The sequence below is a fragment of the Triturus cristatus genome, chromosome 10 (genome assembly GCF_964204655.1).
Source record: "Triturus cristatus chromosome 10, aTriCri1.1, whole genome shotgun sequence".
Taxonomy (NCBI): domain Eukaryota; kingdom Metazoa; phylum Chordata; class Amphibia; order Caudata; family Salamandridae; genus Triturus; species Triturus cristatus.
The window spans coordinates 752,834,463-752,860,151 of record NC_140593.1 but is presented as its reverse complement, the minus strand read 5'-3'; the positions used below and the strand labels follow the sequence as shown (position 1 = coordinate 752,860,151).

The following is a 25,689-nucleotide window of genomic DNA, read 5'->3' as shown; positions in this document are numbered from 1 at the left end:
TTACACCTCTCTGCAACGCAGCTCTGTGGCACTTACTGGAGGTACCTAGTGGGCTAGTTGGACCCTAGGGACCCTCAGGATTCAAATGAACTTAATCTCCCAACTAAAAATGGACACAGGGCGTGTTTACACAGTGGTGAAGGGAGGGGACGGGGCCTGAGTTAACGTGTGCAAAAACGCCCTGTGGCCTGTTTTAAGAGGTAGTTTTAATCCCCATGCCCTATTATACACTAGGGGCTTACAGAGGAGGTCATGCTAATCACAGGGGGACCCCAACGCATAATGTTCCCTAGTGTATGTAGGTGTTTTCACTGTATTCTAAGTGTCTTTTAACATAGCACTGGCTCTAGGACTGGTTAGTCAGACTCAGTTACCACCAGTATCCGTCTGAAAAAGTTGAGGGTACAGGATGATTTTGCAACAAGGCTTCTTTCTTCTCTTCTTTTTGTTCTTTCTGCACGTTATCCTTCTTCCTGCACTTATCTTCGTATTTGAGGACTTCTGTTGCTTCTTTCTGCACTTCTTTTGTTTCTTTCTGTGCATTTTTTCTTCTTTCTTCACATGTCCTATCTCTGTAGGCATAGTTAGAAATTAGCATTTAAAAAACCTTTGAAATTCACAGAAAAAAACATAGGTTTCAGGCACGTTATAGTTAGGAATTAGCATTTAAAAAACCTCAGAAATTCACTGAAAAAACCATAGGTTTCAGGGGTGTTATAGTTAGCTGGACTTTTCACTTGTACAAAACCATTGAAATTCCCCCGTTATAGTTAGTTCAGCTAACTATAACTCGCGCGCCCGCAATGCACTGCTGATGACGTCACATATTACATCACTCATGACATGGTCAGTGACATCACTCATGACATCACTGATGACAACTCAAATGACATCACTGATGGTCTGCACATGATTGAAAAGTTGTATTAGAGGCGGAGGGCTCATCTTCTTCTCATTGATGGAGGATGGAGGGAAATTTACAGAAAATCAGTGGAAGGTTTATCTTTTGAGGCATTAGAACGTTAAATTTGCAGCCCTACAGATATAAGTGAAAACGAATGCAGCCTCACTTTATGGGTCGTGCTTTTCTATTTCAGTCAGTGCTCTGCTCACGAAAGCAACAGGATTCCACTGGTCTTTCCACTGTTCTTGTGGAAGAACCATACTCACACCCATAGGGATGGCGTCCCCTATCATTTCTGTGGCTACCTTATTGTTAAAGTATCACATTGTGGTGTAACTCAGAGTGGTGGCTTTTATACTTCGGAATGGAAGTCATATTTGACTGAACATCTCATGGGACGTTTGATTTTGTAAGATTATGAAATTGTTATGTCAATGTGTAACTCTTGGGAAGTGTTGCTTTATGAGTGTCTTCTGCTTTTCTCAGGTCCAAGTTAATGTCTTGATTGGAAAAGATGCATCCAGAGAAACGTATCCGGTCTTTTATGAACCCAGATTCCTTTAAACATTGCAAAGTATTTTTCAGTCGACTGTGATGTTCAGTCAAAGCTGTAGCTTATATAAGGATGCTGTCAGTTTGTGTCTGATGCCCTCTAGCTCAGATAATGCTTTGCCAAAGGCGTTTTGAATAACTTTGATGTCTGATGACACATCAAAGCAGTTTTATATCACCTTAGTCCCACATGGTTGGATATAATATGATGTAATTGCTCAATTCTTCAAGCATCAGCTGGTGGTGCCCAAAGTTGTAATGCAGTATTAAAAAACATCTGGTGCCATTAAGGTCTGCCTAGATGTCAATTGATATGAGAGTCTTTTAGTGGAGGCATTTGGTAATCTCATATCAATGTATTTGCGCACTGCATCTGGTTGCTTTGATTTAATAGGCACCACTTTGGGAAACACTCTGTGTGTTGGTCCTCTGAACATCACGATTATTTTATTCCAGTCTCTCGGAGCGTAGCATCTACCTGAGAACTGGAAGTGGAATTGATGCTTTTTGCCTCTTTAGCAAAAGATGGCTCAGTTTCATAGAAACAATAACCCTCTGGCAAAGTGCAGGCTGAGCCAAATAAGCTACGGTAGTCACAGATGGCCTATGCATTCCATGAGGATGATGCATACCGGCTAAAGATTAGCCCTGCAAGATTACAGGATGATCTGTTATATTGTGAGATCCAAAATCAGTCCCCTTCCTTCTATACCCTGTCAAAGCTTTCTTTGCACCAAAAATGCCTTTATGAGTTTCTGTAGATGTCATCTAGCTTACATACCTTAGCTGAGCAGCAGGCTTGTGGTTAGCTTCTATATATATAATGTCGTTCTCTGCCTCAGTAATGGTATTCCTGAGTTGATAAAGACTTCTTGGCTCCAAGCAGATGGTGATATTCACTAGAGATGCTTGCAGCACAGCTCGCACAAAAATACCTTGATGCTGAAGATTCTGCTCTGCCTAATATATGTATATTTCAGGCTTGAATCCACTTTTATTATTAATTGGAAAATCACTGTGCTGTATAATGTATAATGCAAGAATTAGACTATGAATTTGGTTGTACCTTCATTAAATTTGATAGCATATTATAAATCACAATAATATGTTTAATATGTATTTACACTTTCAAACTTTAATAAAGTAAACATTATGGGGCCTATTAGGATCGCGGGCGAAAAACCACCCCGACCGCCCTGGATCCGGAAATCAACCGCCCGCTGGCACCGTGGAAAACCCGGCGTCCAAATTAGGATCAACTGCCCAAAAACACCGACCGCGGTGGAACGAGGCCAAGAAAAACCGCCCATACCGGGCGGAGATGGCCAAAACCCGTCCGCGGCGGTCGTATTCGTGGCGGTAAACAATCAAACCGCCACCAGCACACCAGAGGCACCGCACGTCAAATTAGGATAACCCCGATGGCCACGCGATATGTTCCGCAGTTACCGACCGCCGCGGTCGTAAACCGTGATGAATGGGAGAGCCGGCGGAAGAGCTGTAGCACATCCACCACTGCGGACACTCCGTGACAAATATGGGGGACGAAAGAAAAAAGGCTATAAAGTGCACACAGCAAACTAGCCATGCACCCAAAAACACAGAACACACCCCAATGACACAACCACTTGGCAAATACAAATCCCAGGACAACCCACACAACACACCTGAGAGCAAAACCCCATTTGGACACACCCACATAGCTGAGTATAAAGCCAGCCCCTTACCTGACCACAATCCTTTGCATCATTACAAGACTGAAGGCCGCAAACCCTGACAACAAAGAATAGACAAAGTAACACACCATCACTACTCACACCACACACAGCACCACTACCACTTCCACACCTGTACCTCTAACCCCCTGCACATCACACATCATACACATCACACCCACCCCCACCACTCACACCCCTGCACCTATAACCCCTTTGCACATCACACACCATGGCAACACATAAAATGCCAAAATACACAGAGAGTGAGTTGAAGGTTCTGGTAGATGAGATAGTCAGAGTGGAACCACAACTGTTTGGTAGCCTGGTCCAACAGACACCATTAGCCACAAGGACACAAATGTGGGCAAGGATAGTCAATGCAGTAGGGACCACCCGGCACTCAATAAATAAAATCATGGAGCGGTGGCATGACCTGAAACAGGGTTGTCAAACAGAAGAGGAGGAAGAACCATGAGCTGGCTCAGAGGACTGGCGGTGGCCCTCCCATCCCACCAAAAACATTCAATGCATGGGAGGAGAAGGTGCTTGCCATACTGCATCCAGAGAGTCTCACAGGAGTAGCCGGGGGAATGGAGGCTGGTAAGTACAAAAAATTGACTACCACCACATTGCTAAGAACTGTCTTGCATAACTACAAAGCTACACCTCCTAGGCCCAAGTACATTCATATGCACCACACACTCCCTAACACATGTCTCACAGATCCAACATTCAGACACTCACATCCACCCCAAACGTAGCTAGTAACATTATCATGGGGGCATGTCCACAGGCAGCCAGCACAAAAAATTCCACCAGGCCCCCTTGTCCCACAGCTCAGCAAGATGGAGCACTCCATACCCAGAAGCAGTTGGAAGCCATTGGCTCACCACAAACAAACTAACAGGTAGGTAGCCATCTTAACAGGGAGGGCTGTTTGGGGGTGGTAGGCCTGCACAAAAACTCACACCAGGCCCCCTGTCTCACCCCAGAGCAGGATGTAGCACTCCACACCACCCAGAATCAGTTGGAAGCCATTGTCCCACTACAAACAAACTAACAGGTAGGTAGCCATCTTAACAGGGAGGGCTGTTTGTGGGTGTGAAGACTGCACTACAACTCCCACCATGCCCCCTGTCCCACCCCTGAGCACGATGGAGCACCACCCCCACCCAAAAGCATGTTTCAGCCATTGCATTGTTGACCTTCATCTAACAGGTAGGTAGCCAGCTTCACAGGGCGGTCTGGGGGGGGGGGGGCTGAACTACAACTCCCACCAGGCAGCCCTGTCCCAACACAAGCAGGATGGAGCACTCCACACCCAGAAGCAGTTCCAACCCATTGGCTCACTACAAACAAACTAACAGGTAGGCAGACATCTTCCCTGGGAGGTCTGTTTGGGGTTGGGATGCCTGAACAACAACTCACCCCAGGTTGACTCGTCCCCCCAGACCATCACGATGGAGCATCCCCTCCCACCCAGATACATGTGTCAGCCATTGTATCACTACAAACAAACTAACAGGTAAGTAGACATATCATGCTTGCTTGTCACACCCCTGAACAGGATGCAAGCCTCCACCAGACACACACAGATGTGTCAAGTCAAAGCCAAATGGGTAAACATAACAGTTAAGTAGCCAGTATGTGCACATAGCCATTCTCCTCAAAAAGCATGGTGCCACATGACAACACCAGCCCTCTCATTGCACACACATACACACAGATCCTATTGCCACTCACAGTGTGCACACAGCTAAGCAAATGAAACTGTCACGGCAACCAAAGTGTGACACACCAATGCACATGTAGAAGAAAGTCTGGGCACAGTCATGCACAGCACTGAATTTCATGTGTAAGCGCCATGGGGCCAGAGCAGCAAGGACCAAATGAGAAACAAGAAAGCATGGTTGTTGGTACAAATCCAGATATGCACATGACAAGACAAAGGTATGCAGGCGATGACAATGGCCAGTTCATGCCCAGATGTAAAGTCTGACAGGGCAGAGTAAGTCAAAAATAGTCCTCACCGAAATCTTTAGTTGTGGTAGTCCCTAGATGGCAACATGTCCCTGTACTAATAAATTATGCACGTTGCGTATGGTAGGGATTGACAACTCACACCATGGCCAAGTAATGCATATACCACAGCATCATGTCAGGAGGCACAGTGAGGATTAGTAAACTGTGTGGTGTACAAACAGTGAATGATATACAGCTAACACAAAGCTTTTGGGGTGCGCTACAATGACCATCTCCCATCTGACCCACAGGTGACCAAGAACTCACTGCAGAGGACAACACCAGCAACCTGCAGAGCCAGTCTTCCCCCACCCCCGGTACATGCACTCTCGGATGTTGTTCCCGGGATTCTCTGGACGATGAGCTCGAAGCTGGCCCATCTGGTGTGCCAGGGCACAACAGGTCCCAGGACCCCATCATCCCCCCACCACATCTGCTGCAATACCAACGTCTCTGCAGACCCCTGCTGTCACGGCCTGTGCGGCCTCCACTATCACCACAACCACCATCACCACCACCACCACTACCAACATCACCACCACCAATGCTGCCTGCAACACTCCCCCTGTCCCAGAGGATGACCACACGACTGACTGAGAAGGGCAGGGAGAGGATGCGGGTGCCTACAGTGGTGAGGCAACAGGTCCATGGCAGCAGGGAAGGTGGAAGGGGCAGGGTCACTCACAGACACCAAGAGGCTGGGACCCAATCCCTGTACCACATTAACAGAGTCCATGGGGCATATGAACGTGCCCAGGGACAAATGGGCCGGTCGGAAGAAGTGGTCCGTGAGCTCATCCTGCTGATGAGGTCCATCGACAGCCGCATGGGACAAATTGTAGCCCTCTTGGGCCAGCAAGTGGCGGTACTGAGGGACAGGCCTGCACAACACAACCAACACCTCCACCTCCCTCTGGTGGGCTGCAGGATGACAGTTTACCATCCTCCCCTGTGCCCACAGAGAGGGGTGAGTCCTCGGGCCCCACTGGCCCTACAGCAGGGCCCCCCGCCTATCGACGAAGGGGCCGTCCGAAGAAAACCCTGGGAGTAACTGGAGGCAAAGCACCTGCCAAACGCCAGTCACGGAGACAGCCATGATGGCAACCCTCTTCACCACTGCATTGACTTTTTGGACTGTCCTTCCCCACACTGCCTTGTGAATGGCATCTGTCTACTGGACTGGATCACCACATCAATGTTGTGACTACTCGATTATCTCATTTACCACAACTGTCAACTCACTGCTCCACTAATCACCTCAATGTAAATGTTCACCCCCTCACATGTCACCATTGTAAATAATAAATCCTTACACACATGTTGTTGTGTCTGCTCCGTCTTTATTCCAGGATGTACAGTTTTCCACATGATTACAATGTACCAGGAGTATGTAATGTATGTAGGCAAGGAGAGGTTGAAGGCACCTAGGAAAACACAACAGAACAACATTCACTAGTCTGGGTGGGGCATCACAGACATCACACAACACCTACCATCAAGATAATCCCCACATCACAATGGGCAACAAGTGCCAACATACACATCCAGTCAATGTACAAAACTACCCTGTTCCAGAAACATTGTCAGCCACCACTGAGTCAATCGGCTGCAGTCACAAAGGCCACATACACCTTCACAACAACAGCAACATCATCAGACAATGGATCCGTTGTACATTGTCACTCACCTTCAAGTGAAGTAGTGGGTCATGAGCTGTTGACGCAGTCAACACCTTCCTCCTCTCCACTGTCCTTATCACTGGACACGGGTTGGTTGGTTTGTAGGTGGGGGCCTTTGCTGCTCATCATCATCCTGGATCAGGAGGACCCCCTTGCGAATGGCTAGGTTGTGGAGCATGCAGCATGCCACTACAATCTGACACACCTTCCCGAGCGAGTACATCAGTGCACCTCCGGTCTTGTCCAGGCAGCAGAAACGTGACTTCAGCAGACCAAAGGTACGCTCCTCCACATGATGTGTCCTCCCATGGGCATCATTGTAGTGGACATCAGCTGGTGTCCTGGGATTCCGCAGTGGGCTCAGCAACCAAGGACGGTTGGGATATGCAGAGTCACCTATGTGTGACAAACACAGATACACATTGCAATGCTGTTGGGTCAGAGGACTGCATGTCACACACACAGAACGCTATTTGACTAGGTATACTCATCCACAATCCATGCACGCTCAGGAAGCAGATTAGCCATCAGCTGGGGTACAATGCTGTTCCGCAGGATGTAGGAGTCCTGTGCGGAGCCTGGAAATTTGGCACACACGTGTAAGATGATCATATCTGCCTGGCACACCACCTGCACATTTATGGAGTGGAAATGTTTCCGATACCTGTAGATGTGCTCATGTGCCTGTGGTGGTACAAGCCAAACATGGGTGCAATCAATGGCACCAACAACATGGGGATGTGTCCAAGAGGATAAAAATCTCCCTTCACAGCAGCCAATTCCTGCCCCCTGGGGAAATGGATATATGTGTTCTTGTAGATCATCATGGTGGCCAGAACATCCCGCAGCACCATGCTGAACACAGGTTGTGACATCCCACCTGCGCTGGACACCGTGTGCTGGAATGATCCAGTGGCAAAAAAATGCAGGGCCGCCATCACCTTAGACGTGGGGGTGAAAGCTGTTGGATATGTTCGGCGAGGCTGCAGGTGGGGCTCCAACTGAGCACAAAGGGTCTGTAGGTTGTCTCTATCCAGACGGAATTTCCGGATGATCTCCTCATTCTCCATGTCTGCCAGCTCTGTGAAGGGACGATGCAGATTTGGTCTCCTCCTAGTTGAGATGAAAGTGGACACATGTCAATGCAATACATCATGAAATGGGCACAGCATCTCACGTTTTGGCGGACACAACGCCAGCAATGATTGTCATTAAATTGTGTTACAGACCAGCTGACATGTAGAGACTCCTTCAGCTACACTGATCGTACACCTGTCAACTGACACACAGCAAGTACCTCCAAATCATACTCGCCATATGAGAATGCACATATGGATATGGCCATGTTCACCATGGGAACGCCTGGGAGTATATCATCCAGCATTAGTGTAAAAATGCAACACCACTGTCTCACACCTAGCTGCTGCACCTGACACACCTTCAGACGTTAGTCGAACCTGGCACACATCAACACAATGACCACAGCCTGAGCGTACATGACGAGTGTGTGCATGGTCAAACATAAGCGAACAGGCACATATGAATAATCTTCATCTTGAAAACATTGCAGTGATTTTCCATGCACTTTTACACCTTGACATGTGTACAAATTGGGGAGTCCATAAAAACACTGTCCTGTGTACAGGCCCATCAATATCACAAATGACATGTGAGGGAGTACATGCCAATCTAAGAAATCACAAACACAAACATGGCATGTGTAATCAGCAGTGGGGTACAAGGCACATTGGCATTGTGTGCACTATGACGTGCCATCAACCATGTGGCCACTGTGCACTGTGGATGACTGCCAGATGGCCATTGACACAGCATGATGTGTCCATTGGTGGTGTCACAGTCACTCGCCACCCATATCCCGGTCACCCATGTCACTGTATGGCACCCAAGTCGTGGCAGGCACCACCTGGCCCCTGCGGTGTGTCACCGCCAATGCCCGGGACACAATCACGGTAGTGATAGGCATATGCACATGGTGAAATGGCGGTTGGCATGCTCCACCACCCAAATCACAGTCACCCATGTCACTGTATGGCACCCAACTCGCGGTAGCTACTGCCTGGCCCCTGTGGTGTGTCACCGCCATGGGCCATGGCCTTACAGCCAATGGGATCTGCTATCGTGGTGGCCTGATGCAATTTTGAAAATCGCGGTAGGCGTGCTCTGCCACCGTAGAGCCGGTCATTGGATGCAATTGAAAGATGCGCCACCGCGGTAGCGCCCGCCTGACCCCTGTGGTGTGTCACCGCCATGGATCATGCCCTTACAGCAAATGGGATCTGCTATCGCAGTGGCCTGATGAAATTTTGAAAATCGCGGTAGGCGTGCTCCGCCACCGCGGAGCCAGTCATTGGATGCAATTGAAAGATGTACCATCGCGGTAGCGCCTGCCTGGCCCCTGTGGTGTGTCACTGCCACGGACCATGCCCTTACAGCCGATGGGATCTGCTATCGCAGTAGCATGATGCAAATTTGAAAATCGCGTTAGGCGTGCCCCGCCACTGCGGAGCCGGTCATTGGATGCATTTGAAAAAGGCTGACCTGGAACACCAATTGTAGCAGCTTAGAACCACTGAAACGACACCAGGGGGCTATATATGTGTGGGAGAGAGCCGCACATTTCCACTCCTCAGTTCCTGCTGCCTGAGACCCCTCACCTGCTGCTGCCTCCAGGGACTGCTGCCTGAGACCCCTCACCTACTGCTGCCTACTGGGACTGCTGCCTGAGACACGTCACCACCCACTGCCGCCGCTGCTGTCCCATGTCCACAGTGATGGCAAGGACTGAGAAGATCCGTGCCAGTCCCTTCACAAGCAAGGAGCTGGAGGTCCAGGTGGACGAGGTGTTCACGCAGTACCCTCGGCTATATGGTTCCCCAAATGTCATGGTAAGTCTTCAACAGTGGGGGTGAAAGTGCTGGGGGGCACACATGTAGTCGGTCTGATGCAGTATGTGCCTGAGAGTGTGGGGTTGTGTCATGCACTGCCTATCATGCTGTTTCCTAGCTTGAAGGGGGGGGGGTGTACCCTACTCCACACATTTCCCTGCCTGCACATGAAGATTGGAGGGACATGTGTTGTCTTGTCAGCCATACAGTGACGCAGCAAGTTGGTAATGCAGGAGTCAGGACGGTGATTGCTTATGTGAATGGCTGTGTGGGTCCCTGTTGTCCATCTCAGTGTGAGCCCACCTGGCCTGCACAGTCACCGCCGAATCTGACAAGGACGCATCACTGAATGTTACATGTGTCTTTTTTTTCCTTACTCCCCATCAATGAGCCATCACAGCCCTGTAGATTGCACATGACTGGCCCTGTGAGAAGGGTGTGGGTTTGTGAGATCATGTCCCTCAATGTGACATACATGACACAGTGAGCTATTCACAGGGCAAGGTCGTTGAGGCCTGCGCAGTGTTGCACACAGTGAGTCTCCCCCCAAACACATGTTGATATGTGATGTATGTCTTGCTCTACCTAGAAATGGACAGTAGATGTGGGCAGAGTACACATGGCTTTCTGTGCTGACATCCTGCTTGTATATGAGATGTGCAGGTACTGTGTCCCCCCTCACACCTGCATGCATTTACGTGTGCTTCTCACATGCAGATGTACCATGTGAGATGCATTCCTGTCTCTGCACGACATATCTGTGCATTTGGGATGAATCAGTTTCATGCTACTGTCCTGAGTGATTTTGTTACATGACACTGTGTCACTGATGTTTTCCCCCTCTTGTCTCCCATGCCTGCAGCTCAAAGTACACCGGCGTAAGGCCGTATGGAGGGCCATTGCGAGCAAGGTGCGGGCTCTGGGTGTCTCAAACCGACGGCGCACCCACTGCCACAAGAGGTGGGACGACATCTCACAGCTGGCAAAGAACGTTGCGGAGATGACACTGGGGCTGCTCCCACGCACTGGCAGGTTGGCACAGCACAGCATGACACCACTAATGTGCCGCATCTTGGCCATGATACACCCTGAGCTGTATGCACGATTGAAGGATAATCAGCAGCAAATTCAGGGTGAGTATTCTAGTAAGGGTGACTTTGGCTGTGTGTGGCTGCATGTGTACACAGCCTGTGCCAGCGCTGGGCTATGTGATGTTGGTAGTGTGATGCAGTGGCTTGTAAGTGGCCTCTGTGCTGGGTGCAGCTGTCATGCATTTTTCCTACCTGTACTTCCTAAGGGAACTCGTGTACTGGGCATTTCAATAGCATTCTGGGTGGTGGGCTTGAGGTCTGAGCTATTTGTGTTACTGTTTGAACGGAGCCACATGCAGGATGTTGTGCTGTGTGGTCATCACATGGCTCACTTATGCCTGCTGTTCTTGTTTACACGCACTGTTTGAGTAACAAAAGTGTGTTTGCACAATGTTATTGCACAGGGTGGCGTACAACATGTAGATTTAGTCATCTTCATGGTTGCTTTGCTTGCATATGTTTGTTCTGTTGCTGCCACTGAACTGACCCTACATCTCTCTCTCTCATGCAGCATCTCCCGTAGTCACAGAGGGACAGGGGACGGACACCAGTAGTGGGGAAACAAGCACAACAGCTTCACAGGAGCCCAGTGACACAGATGTGACCAGCGCTTCGGAGGGGGACAGGAGTCTGCTGGAGGAATCACAGCCCGAGACGCAAAGTTCAATGTCATCTGATGCCAGCAGGGATGCATCCATGTTGGCGGGCACAGGGAACGGGGACTCTGCATCATCTTCCACCACACAGCATACAGTGCCCACCCTCTCAGCCACTTCCTCTGGTGCTGCCCGTGTTCGCACCAGTAATAGGGAAAGAGTGTCCATCACCCCAGGCACCACAGCCCCTGTCCCTATCCACCCTGCTGCCATCACTGCTGAGCCTGTAGACCTTTTGCTCCATTTGTGTGTAGGCCAGACACATCTCCTCAATGCATTCATAGACCACGACAACAAATTGGCTCAGGTGGTTGCTTTCATGCAGGGCATACATTCAGATGTGGGTGGGCTGCACCGGACTGTCCAGTCTTTGTCCTCCGCAGTGACAGCAGCCCTTCAACTGGCACAATCTCGGAGTCCAGCTCCAGTCCCTTTGTCCACGCCCATGCAAGTGGCCACATCCGACGATAGCGACCACGCTCCACAGACCTCAAGGTCACGATACAGCACACGTAGCACACAGCAGCAGCCCAAGCGGTCCAGGCTGCAGACACCATCCCCACAGAAAACCAAAGCCACCCCAGAGCGCAAAGATAAAAGCACGCCAGGCGACACCAGGGGCCAAAAAGCAAAGAAGCAGACCTCAGGGTCACATGGCTCAGAGCCATCCCCAGCCAAGGACTCTCCTGTCCCAAAAGCGTCTCGCAAAGACAGGCAGACAATTTCCATGCCCACTGAGAAGATGGTGCCTGCCAAGGGTACACATAAGAAGCGCTCCAAGGCAGATTTACCCACTACCTCGACTCCCATTCCAAGCCCAGTGAAGCAGGGAAAGGAGGGCACTGTAGGGGGAACACCTGCTGGTAGACAGGGGATGGAGGGGCAAAGGCAAGGCCATGCGAAGCGTACTGCTGGATCCAGCACGTCCCCAGAGGGAGGGCCAGTATTTGCACCTGATGCAGACTTGGTGTTGAGTGTGCCTGTTGTGTCCACACCACTTCCCATTGACCCAAAGTCAGGCAAGCCATTTAGAATCCCCAAGTAGTGTAAAGGCACCCCTCCACAATCTCCCTCCCACACTGTGTCTCACGTATACAAGACTCAACCTCCACGTGCCACTATACCACCTGGTCCAAGCAGCCCTCCGCCTTGCCAAGCCACTGATAGCTCTACCTCAGCTGGACCTCTCTCTCCCCAGTCAAGTGCTCCAACTGTGCCCAACACACAGCCACCTCCCAGTCTGACTGACAGCCAAGTCTGAATGTTGGTCAACCTCACACACCTGTCTCTCCCACAGTGGTGCCTGTGCTGCCCATCGTGACACCCCAGACTGTGTTGCTGACCATGGCAGGGTACAGTCACACACATTCCCTGTGCAGCTTCTCATGGACTCCCTCTGCACTTAGTCCTGCCCACTGGCCTTGTCGTTCACTGCTGTGTGCCCCCTGCCTGTGCAGCTTCTCATGGACTCACTCTGCAATTAGTCCTGCCCACTGGCCTTGTCGTTCACTGCTGTGTGCCCCCTGCCTGTGCAGCTTCTCATGGACTCGCTCTGCACTTAGTCCTGCCCACTGGCCTTGTCGTTCACTGCTGTGTGCCCCCTGCCTGTGGAGCTTCTCATGGACTCACTCTGCACTTCGTTTTGACCACTGGCCTTGTTGCTCCTTGCTGTGTTGAACTATTCCCTGTGCAGCTTCTCATGTACCTCATCTGCACCTTGGACTGGCCACTGGCCTTGCTGTTTGCCCCCTGCCTGTGCAGCTTCTTATGGACAAGCTCTGCACTTCATATTGACCACTGGCCTTGTTGCTCCTTGCTGTGGTGAACTATTCCCTGTGCAGCTTCTCATGGACTCACTCTGCACTTTGTCCTGCCCACTGGCCTTGTCATTCACTGCTGTGTGCCCCCTGCCTGTGCAGCTTCTCATGGACTCACGATGCACTTAGTCCTGCCCACTGGCCTTGTCGTTCACTGCTGTGTGCCCCCTGCCTGTGCAGCTTCTCATGGACTCGCTCTGCACTTAGTCCTGCCCACTGGCCTTGTCGTTCACTGCTGTGTGCCCCCTGCCTGTGGAGCTTCTCATGGACTCACTCTGCACTTCGTTTTGACCACTGGCCTTGTTGCTCCTTGCTGTGTTGAACTATTCCCTGTGCAGCTTCTCATGTACCTCATTTGCACCTTGGACTGGCCACTGGCCTTGCTGTTTGCCCCCTGCCTGTGCAGCTTCTTATGGACAAGCTCTGCACTTCATATTGACCACTGGCCTTGTTGCTCCTTGCTGTGGTGAACTATTCCCTGTGCAGCTTCTCATGGACTCACTCTGCACTTTGTCCTGCCCACTGGCCTTGCCGTTCACTGCTGTGTGCCCCCTGCCTGTGCAGCTTCTCATGGACAAGCTCTGCATTTTGTGCCTTGCTCTTCTCTAATGGGGCCTATCTGTGCAATTTATGAATAAAGGCAGTTTCTCCTGTTGTCTCTTTTGTCAGTGTCCTTACTGAATAAAGTTTTTCCTGTGTGTATATGGTTTACTGTGCCACATGCCCTGTGTGCCACTTCAACATTGCCAATGGCTTGTCTGACTTGTTCAATTTTGTACTGGGGTGACAGGGACTTCAGTTCTTCCCGACTGTGATACTTGTGGGTGCAATGATGTCGTTTTTAGATGGTACACCGTTCTCATTTTCATTCTTTGTTCATGTTGGCTATATTGTACACATTTCAGGTTTGGGGGCACTGCCAGCACGGTGTGGGATTCTTTCCACAGGCTTGCAGGTAGGCTTGCCAGGGTCATCATGTATGTGTGTTCTTACTTTCTGTGTGCCCAGCAGTGTAGGTGTATGGTCATGTTGTGATGGGCAGTCATCTTAGTCACATGGGTTACTTTCAATGTGTGCACTTGGGTGGTCAAGAAGTGAGCAGTGTGAAGGGGTGAGTTTGTCGTGAGTGTTGATGTGTGTGTGCTCATGCAATATCAATTACACAAATGTGTCACCCAGGAGTAGAGTGCCTGTTAGCGTGATTGTTCAGGCCTGTGATTGTGTGCACATGTGTGAGTTGTATGTTGTGCACTGTGTAGTGTGTTGGGGTGTCCTTGCAGTTCTGGCTGACTCCAACTTGTTGCTTTTGCCAATTGTGAGCATGCAGAGTTTGTGACTGGCAAGTCAGGGTTTTGTTTTGTTGAACAGCCGTGTGTCTTGAGACTGTTTGTACTCACTGTGCATACCTGCTCAACCACAGACATTGTGGGTGTGATGTTCTCATGCATTGCTGTCACATGGTGCTTTATTGCCTCCAGTGTGGCATGTTGTGTGTGGTGTCATACCATCCCATATCTGTGCTTCAGATGCCTTGACATTGTGAGTCAGCACTCCCTCTATTTGTGTATGGTACACTCCTGCCATGTCCACTACTGAGGTGCACACCACTTCATTTTGATGTCAGCTGTCCCCTTGTGTTGCCTGTGTGTGTGCATCCCCATCACTTCATTTGTGACACTGTGCTTTGTGGTGCAGATCTTTGGCAAGGAGCACTGTGCCACTCATGACATTACCCCAATTAGTTATCTGTGTTATTCTAGTACTGTTCAGCAGTCATGGTTGTTCGTGTGCAGTTCAACTGTCTGTGCTGCCCAGTCCTCTGGTCAACTTTTGTGTCCCAGACTTGTGCATCTGTGGGTGTTGTGTTAGGTGTATGTGTGTATGCTGGGGTACTGCTTGACTTCCTGAGTGTGATGTTGTCAGTGTGCTGTTTTGATTGTTGTTGTGGGTGTTCATGGTGTGTCACTCATGGCTGTGTGGGACTGTTATGTTTTGTGTGCACACACTGCTTGTTGTGCATTCAGTGCTGTGGGTGTATGGTGCCTTGTCCTGGCCTGGTGTGCATCCCCTGATGTCCTGCTGTGTTTGCTATGTAAATTATTGTCATGTGCATCTGTTGTGTGTTTGATGTGGCTGTGTTGTTCTGTGATGGTGCACTTCTTGTCTGTGTTGGGGTATGTTGTCTGTGCATAGGTTCCTGACTGATGAGGTTGTGCACTCCTGTTCTGTCTGTGCTCCCATTGCCTTACCACAGTTTGAATGCACAGGTCATGTGTGGTCTTGTTGTGGTTCTGTGTGTGTTTCTGTTGAGTTATGTGTTTGGCTGTTGTTTTTGTGCAGACATTGGTTCTGGCATCCCTGTGTGTGTGTGTGATGTTTGTGGATACCCCTAGGGAGTGTGATTGTTTGTCTGTGTATTGACTCAACATTATTGACACCCTTCTGTGTGTCTGACACTGGGGTTGTGTGCTGCAGGTGTGAGGGGGGGGGGGTATGTGTGAAAAATCCTACTTGTGGTTGACAGTCATGGAGTGTGTCAATGTGCCCAGTGTGTTGTGCTGCTGGCATACTCCTGTGAAGTTGTTGTGTACATATGTGTGGCTGTTCACAGTTTGACTTAAGGGACTTCCTTTCATCCCTATGCCTATACATGCGTTGCCTTGCTGTCTCCCTGAGTTATTGCACTGAGGTGACTGTGGTTGGAGTTCACTCACTGTGCCAGCCATGTGTGCTTTGATGGGGTGAGGGTGTTGTTCTCTGTTCCTTGTCTTGCATGTGATTTACACATGCTTGTTAGTTGTCTCCTTGGGCTTCCATTTGTGTGCACCTCACTTTGGCTTTCCTATATATTGTGCTTCATTGCTGGTGGCATGTGGTCTGTGTATGTGGCTGTATGTCAGTGTGGGGTATGTCTGTGTGACTTGGCAGGCTGTGTGTCCAGTAGGATGTTTGTTCATTGTATGTGTGTGTGTTCATTTTGTGCTTGTACTCAGCTTTCTTGCCATGAATGTGGTGGTGTTGTGGTGGGTGGGTTGGCCTGGGCCTGTGCTTCTGTGATGTGTGTTCCTCTGTAGCCACTCCTGCTGTGGCTGTTTCCCTAGTTTTGTTGTATGGTGCAGGGTGTGGGTTCACCTAGCTTGGTGTTGGGCATGGGGGTGCACAGGGGGGTGCACATGGCATGTCCATTCATGTTGGGGTGGCAGTGTGTGGAGTGGGGAGGTGTGGCCCTGTGTACTTTATGCACTGCCCATGCCTGGCACTGGTCCTGCCTTCTGCATTGTGCGTATGTTTTCCCTTGTCTTCACCGCTGCAGTGACGTGACCGGGACATTACTTGGAGATCGCGGTGATGTGTGACCTGGCTGCGGAGGGGTGACTTGGTGGCAGGTAGGACATGTGTGGGTACACTTGTGGACGTGTTCCTGTTCCCAACAGGGTGTCTGGTGTGGCCAGGGACCCTGTATCAGCCCATGAGTTGTGTGTTGTGGTTGTGTGCGGGATTGTGTTGTTGCGTACCTGCGGCGGCGTCCGCGACGGTCCATGAGTTGCTGGTCATGTATCAGGTACAGCACCGGAAAGACATGAAGAGCTGGATCCATTGCGGTCGGGACCGGGAATCAGGTTTCGCACTCCGCTGTCGAGCTTCCGGCGTCTCTAGTTGGGCGGTTTCTCTGCTGCGGTGCGACTGGCTCTTTGAGGCATCCTGATTTGTACAGCGGACGGGATGTCATTCCGCACGGCAGTGAGTCTCCATTGGCACCCACCGCCACGGTGGCGGGCGCACTTTGATGGCGGTGCCCGTCACACCACGGCGGACAGGAAATTAGCTGTGTTTGGCCATACTAATATGGCGGGCGTGAGGCCCGCTGCTGGCGTGCAGAAAAAGGCATTTTCCGCCACCGCCCGCCATCCTAATAGACCCCTATATGTTTATAATTGAAAAATGTGTACTCAGATAAAGGAATATATGTATATATGAAATGGGAGTAAATAAACAGAAAACCTAAAGATAATGACAGCCCTGGAATTATATTACAACAATTTCAACGACTGGGAGGCCTATTTACAAACTGTATTTTGTAGTATGTTTAGTAGTACCACAATAGTAAATGTGGGTGGGACCAGGGAGAGTCGCTGGAAAAAAGGGCATAGTTACTACAGATAGGATGGGTTTAGAGAGGAGTACAGAGAGGTTTTGGGAGGGACATGCACCCACCCACAAAAGAGTAACCCTGCTGTTTACAATCTATGGGGCATATTCACAAAGAAAAGTAAACTAGCGCCGCGCTATGTCATTTAAAAAACACAGGGATGCGCTGTATTCACAAGAGTACTGCCTCCATTAAGTTTTTCCTTGTGCCTGCGCTAAAAATAGCTGGTCAGCACCAATGCAGACACCCTTGCGTCATGGTGCAAGGGTGCCTGCGTTGCTGGGATAATTCTTTATGTGCTACAAAGGACACCTTCCTTCACATCAACAATCATTAAAGGCAATTTGCTCCTTCTATGTATACAGCACACATAGAGCAAAAAAAGAGAGGAGATAAAAGTATTTTTCCTCATTGTGCCACTCTAACGCCTGCTTTTCAATGGCATTCGTTTTTGGCGCTGTCTCAGATTTACAGATCCTTGTAAATCTGAGGCAGCGTCAAAAAGCAAAGGGGGTTGTGTTGGAACGCCCACAGCAAAAAAAATGCACGTCTCTTTGACGCAGAATGCAACATTAAGCCACGCAAAGTGGCTTACCGCCACATTGTAAATACGGAACAGGGCATTGCGCCACTTGAGCATCGTAAAAAGTGATGCTTTGGTGGCGCAATGCCCTTGTAAATTTCCCCCTACATTTCTAAAGATATTACATATAAAAAGAGACCCAGAATAGTAGAAAATTCCTCCAGCTCAGAGTTGGAGTAAGTCCAGAGTCACACATGGTCAACCACCGGTACTGTAACACCCTCCCATAGACAATAATAGAGGTAGGGTCTTACAATAAAGCTTAATAGGAAATAATATTAAATTTATTATTTAAAATTGTTACAATATAATTATATATAATTTAATGTTTAAAAAATCTTAAAATAAAATACATTTAATTATAAATTATTTTAGCAAACTTTTTTCTATTTATAAATAAATATAACTTTAGATTTATTGAATAATAACTTTAGGGGTTGATTATGTTGGCGGGCAGATCGCCACCGCCCATAAGGCAGTGGCGATCTGCCAACCAATTCCCCCGCCCACCTACCATTTCCCCTGCCACATTACGATGGCGGGGGGACTCGGCGAATGGAAAGACTGTCGGCCAGTTTTCCGCAGGTCGACTCGTCGACCGGGTGGAAAAAGGCCATAACATGGTGGCGGTGTCTGCAAGACACCGCCATCCATATTATGATGCAGGCAGTCACTCGCCTTTCTGGAAAGGCTTGCAGTCTTTGCTGTTGGGGGCCTCTAGCAGGCCCCCAGGGTGTTGGGGGGTGGGGGGTGCACATCGGGGGGACCTATGATACCCCCTAGCATTTGTATGCACAGGGTGGCAGGTACCGCGCGGTGCCTGCCACATTGTACATGCAAATGCACAACATGCATTCCTGACATTGCGGCGGGTGCTGCTGACAGAACCGCCCGCCACAATGTTAGTAATACTGGATGCGCCCGCCACTGTGGCGGGGGTATCCTGATGCGTACGGCAGGACCGCCGCACCTGTGGCGGGCAGTCCCTTTAGCCATTGCGGTGCGTCCAACATCGCAGTAGCCCCCTAAATACCTTTGAATGTATTCCAAATCACTTATAATAATCATCACTTCCTAATAAAAAAAAAAATATTTTACTGAGGTGACAATTTATTTTTTAACTTAAACTTTAGAAAATATGTTTTATTTAATTTCATGTATTCTCAGTCAGTCATAATTACTTTATTTCACCAAGAAAAAACAATGGCATAAAAAGTATACTATATACATAAAATTTAAGAATGCCTATCATAAGATTGCATAAAAGTGTAATTGTAAATAAAATAGTGCCACTTAAAACTTGATATAGAGATACGCATATATTTAAAATCAAGTAATTAGACATATAAAAAAGATTTAAACATCTTGCTCATATTAACACATATGTATTAATATAACGATTTCATTCAAAATAAAGCTAATAGCACGGTAGCATTCATTATATTTTGTTATGCATTTAAAATGAATACATAAAATTAATGTACATATATTTTCAAAATTTGGAATATGTTTACTTGTTTTTGAATGAAATCTTTTTTTTTTATTTTACTTTTCCCTTTACATAGGGAGACTCCACAGTCAAGGTGGGTATCTCTAAGAGTCTCTCGATGGCAAAGTATAGCAAACATCTTAAATGTTTATTAAACTTTTTAATAAATAAGTACAATATTTTATGTTAAATAATGTAAATTAATTGTATATATATATTTTTTAATATAGAATAAAATAAAATGCTACAGCACTAATAATGCATTTTTGTAATTCAATCTTTAACTGGAATATAATATATTAAATAAAGAAATGTTTTTCTGGAAATTAAATTAAAAAAAACTCACCTAATTAAAAATATGAAAATAATTTTACATTAATTTATAAATTAGAATAGGTTGTTAAATATTTTATAATACATGTTTTATTTTTTGATTATTTTTAACATTGAGTTATATTTTTAACTATTTTAAATAAGTTAATTCAATTTAGCATTATTTCCTTTGAGATTTTAGTTTCAGTCCCTGCCTTCATTATTTCTTTATGGTAAGGTATTGCAGTACCAGTGTCTGGCCTTGTCTGGCCTTGTGTAGTGCTGGACAGACTTATGTTTATGCTTTGGAATTTGTAACTTACACTCATAAATTTGAATCCACCCCCTTTTTCAGGGGTAGGAGACATACAAGTCTAAAGTGAATCCAAAAGGAATTTAAAAACAAAAAAAAGACTTAAAAGGGCTACAGACAAAACCGCAGCAGCCACGGATTCCTTATTTGTTTTACTGAGTTCATTTCATTGAGAAATAGATGAAAAAGTTAAGTTTTTAAGCGTTGTAGAGAATCCATAGGTGGAGACTACAATGTTCAACAGGTTCGAGCATTGGCTCAGCATCGTGTGATTCTGGGAAAATCACTTAGGACCTTATTACGAGTGCGGTGGTACTTGCCGTGACGGTTTGACCACCTCCACAGCTGTGGGTCTGCCCACAGTATTTGGAGTGTGGCGAGTGGACCGCTACAAGACCGCCTGCACCACCAGGATCAAGGTTCCCACTGCGCCAGTGGTCTGAAACTGGGCTCAATATGCTGGCAGCGCTGATGCTGGCACGGCGGAGCATATTACGACCTACATATCCTCCGCCCTTTTCATGGCGGTGAGTCTGCCATGAAAAGGGTGGCGGATATGCAGGAAAGGGGGCCTTAAAAGGACCCTTGGTCGGATTAGGGCTTGGGGGTGCATGCAGGGGGGTTCATGTTGTGCCCCCCTGGCATTGCACCCCCTTCCTGAAAGGTGCATGCCACACCATTCAGGAATGTGCTGCAGGCGCTGTCACAGCAGCTGTCTGCTGTTAACGCTCTCCCTTGAGCCTTGCACAGCTGCCGCTATGAGACCGCCACAGCACCGCCCACCATCCTTGGATTATAATCCTGCCAGCGGGCACATGACAGGCTTAGCGGTCCTCTTGTTGACGCGTCGGCGGTGAGCCGACAGGAGGACTGCCAAACTCGTAATAAGGCACTAATTCTCCCTGTGCCTAAAGAAAAAAATCTGACCTTGTTTAATATAATTCGGTGTTCATGCAAAGTGCTCTGATACCTTAGGACAATGTTCACACTATATAAAACTGAAAAAAATTATTACATCAGAAAGATCAGAGCGTTTGAAACTAATTGCAGTTATTCTAGTAGCACCAACTGTAGATGACAGTGAAGCCACGATACAGTCAAATTGGAAGTTGTTGATATTGCAGATGGCTACAACGTCAGAGGCAGAGTTGAAGGTGCAGATGTAGTAGTTGGAGCATTTCATGAAGTGACACTGCATGCTGAAGTGACACTGCATGTATCCAAAAATAGAGATTGTCAGTCCTACACAAATCGGCACAAAGACACCACAAGTGAAGGTTACAAAGTAGCAGCTTTGATGTCAAGCACATGTATTGTATTGCATTACATTTGATGCTCTCTGATCGGGCAAGTCAGTTCTCGGCCATCAACAGGAACCGCAGCTGTTCATGTTGATCTTGATCACTTCAGTAAAACAAAATATACAAATTGCACACCCCACAATAAGAATGGTTGTTGATAATCCACGAAACAGGCTTGAAAACTAAGAACCAAAAAGAAAGAGATGATTAAGAAAATAGACTTGAATACAGTAAATAAATCAGATCCAAAAGTTTTCAAAACATGATTAATCCAGTTGGGTTTGAGATATGGAACACAGTGTGCAGCAGATCAGCACAATGAGTTGAAAATTGGGTTTTTAAAAATTGTTGAATCTCAGGGATAAAAGGGTCTGTTTGAAGAGCAAATGTATCAACCAACGTGGTCATTGATAATTGTTTCTGAGTTAAAATTGTCATGAGTTTAATAATTTATCAAAGCGTATATTTATCATGCCAACTTTAAGCCATGAAAAAACTTCAGAGGCTTTTACAGGAGGAAGCAAACATTTAATTTCATAGCATTTTGCTACTTTTTGTACAGTTAACAAATACACAAAACCTCGGGCTAACCCACAAAATAAAGAGTTTTTTTCAAATTGCATAGCCATTGCTATTTAACTAAGTGTGATCAAAGAAATGAAAGAAGCAGATGTTAAAAGAAGGTTTAAAGCAAGACTAGGCTTCAAAGGGTTTCAAGTGCCATGGATAGTTTTGGCCTTGCAAAAGTGCGAGTGTCCTAATGAATTAGTACATGAGGATGTATGTGCTAATAAAGGCAGACTTTCCATTAACTAAGCAATGGAATTCAAAAGATAAACTCCAGGCCTCTTGTAGGAATATTTTCCTACCATCTAAGAGTGATGTATAACTTCAATGAATGAAGTGGTGTCCATAAAGATGGAAACAGGGCAGCTCCTGATGATTATCTGTATCGAGAAATGGAGCTTCACTGTCCAATGAAGCATACAAACTCAAGTCGATCAATTGTTTAACAGCTTTTATATCCCAGGAACTACCAAAGGACCTGGAATGAAAATTCCGTCCAAAAAGGCTCTAAAAACAAGGAATATGAATCAATTCTGATAAGGCACAATATTTCATATAGCACCATCAAGCAAAGGGTATGCAGAGATTTTGATAGTATGACTAAGTAGTCTCTTTTAGCTGTATAAGAAGAAGAATGTGCTTGCAATTCCAGAACCACAGGTGACAGTGTTGGACTTTCAGAATGATAGTGACCATGCAACTTCAGCAAAATAATAATCAACATTGCAAGCTATAAAAGAAACAATGATATTGCAGCAAAGATCCAAATGTAGAAACATGGTCATCAGTTATACCTTTGCAGGGTCTCAGCCACAAGTAAGAATCCATTTGTAGCACTGACTAATTGCAGAAGTGAATATTTATTGTGTTTTTTTTAAAAGAGGGAAGGAAAAACAGCTCCAGTTTCAGGACCTGGATTGGGCTAGTTTGTAGATAGTGCAATTTCGTGCACTAATATCATTTCAATTGATGTATAATCTTGTCAGTAGTGCACATAAGGATGTAACTGATTCTTTGTCTCACGATACAATGCCAGAGCCTGTTTTAAAGCTCACCCTCATGCATATTTTTCTCTGCGATCGACCGTTACTAAGAAGGAAAATGCTTTCACCATTACATACACCCCATGGGGTACATCCCCTATCAAAAAATGGAAGCCAATCAACTTCTGTGAGAAGTAGGTCATAGGAATCTGATAAATGTGCTCAAAATACTGCTTTAATTCTACATAACTAATTCCATCAGGAGAGTTTGCATGTCCATCCGATGTTTCTACCTGAATTTATTCTTCTTTTGGAGATGCCACCAGATGCTCTTTGAGAATCTGACAAACAATAGTTACTGCGACTGCGCTGCTCAGATGCGCTACTGCTCATGTTCCATTATGCAGTATTTTTAGTTTCTGAATCATGCTTTTTCTTTGTCAGACCAGCACTACCTTTTTCTTAAAGTGAGCGTTTGAATCCAAACCCTAGTCTTCCTTTTTCACTCTAATCTCAACATTGTGTGCTGGTTTTCTCTTAGTCTTTTGTCTGGAGTACTAATCTTTCCTGCTTTACGTAATCAATCAATTCATCTTTATTCGATTCACAGAGTGTATCATAAAAGCACACATATATTATAAAATCCAAAAACAGTAGTATTAAAAAGCAGTCACAATTTAGCATACAGCAGGACATGATTTCGTTCTGGTTAATACAGCCCTGAGAAACCTTGCTAGTACCACACATATAAACAAATTGGGAAGTAATTACAAATACAAAAAACGCCGACCTACATTGATTACAATTTAGAGATTTCATTATCGGTACAATAAAAGATCTCCTCAGATCGGTGTATAATTTGCAAAAGAACAAGATGTGAATCATTGTTTGGACATATCACAGGGTCAAGACATTAATTCTCTTGACCAATTGTTGACACTTGGAAAAGACGTCAAGCTGGGAAATATATCTAATCTAAAACACGTTAAAACAACTCTATCTTGTGCATTTAAAACATTAAAAACGTATGGTTGCATTGAGCATGTAGTCAAGACCATTTGATTGTGTTGTACAGAAGGGTTGACTAGTTCCACAGATAGTCTCAGTTCCTCCAAGAGATTTAGACACTTTGTTTTAAGTGCTTTCTTCATAATGTTATTCAAAGGCTCCTGTTGTTCATAGAATTCCGGTTGACTGATATCTGCCATGAAGTTCTTAATAAACTTTAGCCATGAAACTTTTAGTGCAGACTCTGAGTTGCAGCAGTCCTTTACTAATGCACGGTTAAATTCCATGTGATCTGAAGTCCAAATCTTGTGCCAAAGAAGGACTGGCTGTATCTTTATCAGATCTATGAAATAGGTAGCACCCAGCTCAGAACGGCATACAAAATGTGAACAACTAGAAGAGAGTGCTAAAAGATTTTTTAAAAAGGCGTTTTCAACCACCTGTAGTGGTTCCACATTATTAGTACCCTCACAGCTCAGAGCCGTACATAACAATGGTTCTACATTTTGCTTTGTAGATAGTTAGCATTTCTTTTGGCTGTTTACAGCCTATTTTCCTTGTGAAATTACACAAGGCGGCAATAGATCTAACAAATTCCAGCTTTCTTGATTTGATGGCACTTTTGTAACTCCCCTCGCAGTCAAATAGAATACCCAGATACGAAAAAGTGGGAGTTAGTGGAATGATGTCTTTCCCTATAAAAATGTTGCGCATCTTAGTAGAACTTCGGCCTACTTTCATTGCGAAGATTTTACTAATATTAATTTGTCAGCCCCAAGTTCTCCATAAAGTGCACACAACTATCAAGAAGATGCTGCAGGGGCAGTGGAGTACGTGGCATGAGTACTGCGTAGTCCGCATAAAGCAGGACTGGTATTGGGCGTTGTTTAATCTGTGGCAGATCCAGACATGAGTTGGCAAGAGAGTCCCCAAAGTTATTAATGTACAAATTGAATAAAAAAGGGGTTAGTACACATCCTTGGTGAACTACTTTTTCAATTTTAAAAGAATGTGTACATTCGGCCTTTATTCCAAAACGGACCCTGTCACAACTTCTGGAATATAAATATCTCAGGAAGTTAATACAGGTATGGTCAATACCCATTGAGGTCATAACGGACCAGAATTTATCATGAATTACAAAAGCGCTCAACAAGTCAACAAAAACCAAAAACATATTACCTCTTTTAATGAGAGCATACTTGCTCATAAACAGATTTAAATTAATGGCTTGATCCATGGTCCCCATTTCTTTTCGAAATCCATACTGTAAATCCAAAATATTTGCAATCTATTTAGGATTATACGACCCACAACCTTGACTGGACAATCTAGCAGGGAGATGGGTCTATAATTTGCAGGGCAGTTGCGGTCACCTTTTTTAAAAAATCGGTACAATATGGGACTCCGACCATGAAGAAGGGAACCCTACACTCTGGTAGGATCCAAAAACAAGGGTCAAGAGGGGGCGCCAAAGCTCCACATTAGCCTTAAACAAATCGAGAGGGACCCCATCAGGCCCTTATACTTTACCATCCTTGCTTGAACTTATAGCCAGGGTGACCTCTTCCAGAGTAAAATTGAGGTCAGACCAGTCATATGCCATATTGGAGGATGAAGTATTCACTGATGTTGCAA

General features: G+C 46.5%; 1 protein-coding gene across 2 annotated transcripts in view; it reads left to right on the top strand.

Moving 5' to 3' along the window:
* GBX1 (gastrulation brain homeobox 1) overlaps window positions 1-25,689 on the top strand; it is a 314,001-nt gene that overhangs the window by 209,246 nt on the left and 79,066 nt on the right. Inside the window, exon 2 of one of the 2 annotated variants that reach the window (XM_085628262.1) lies at window positions 5,448-6,338. The exons of the other annotated variant lie outside the window; for it this stretch is intronic. Coding sequence (XP_085484388.1) covers window positions 5,448-6,247 — 800 coding nt within the window. The 3' untranslated portion in view covers window positions 6,248-6,338. Of the gene's footprint in view, window positions 1-5,447; window positions 6,339-25,689 lie in introns of those variants that run through there. 2 annotated transcript variants of the gene reach the window in all.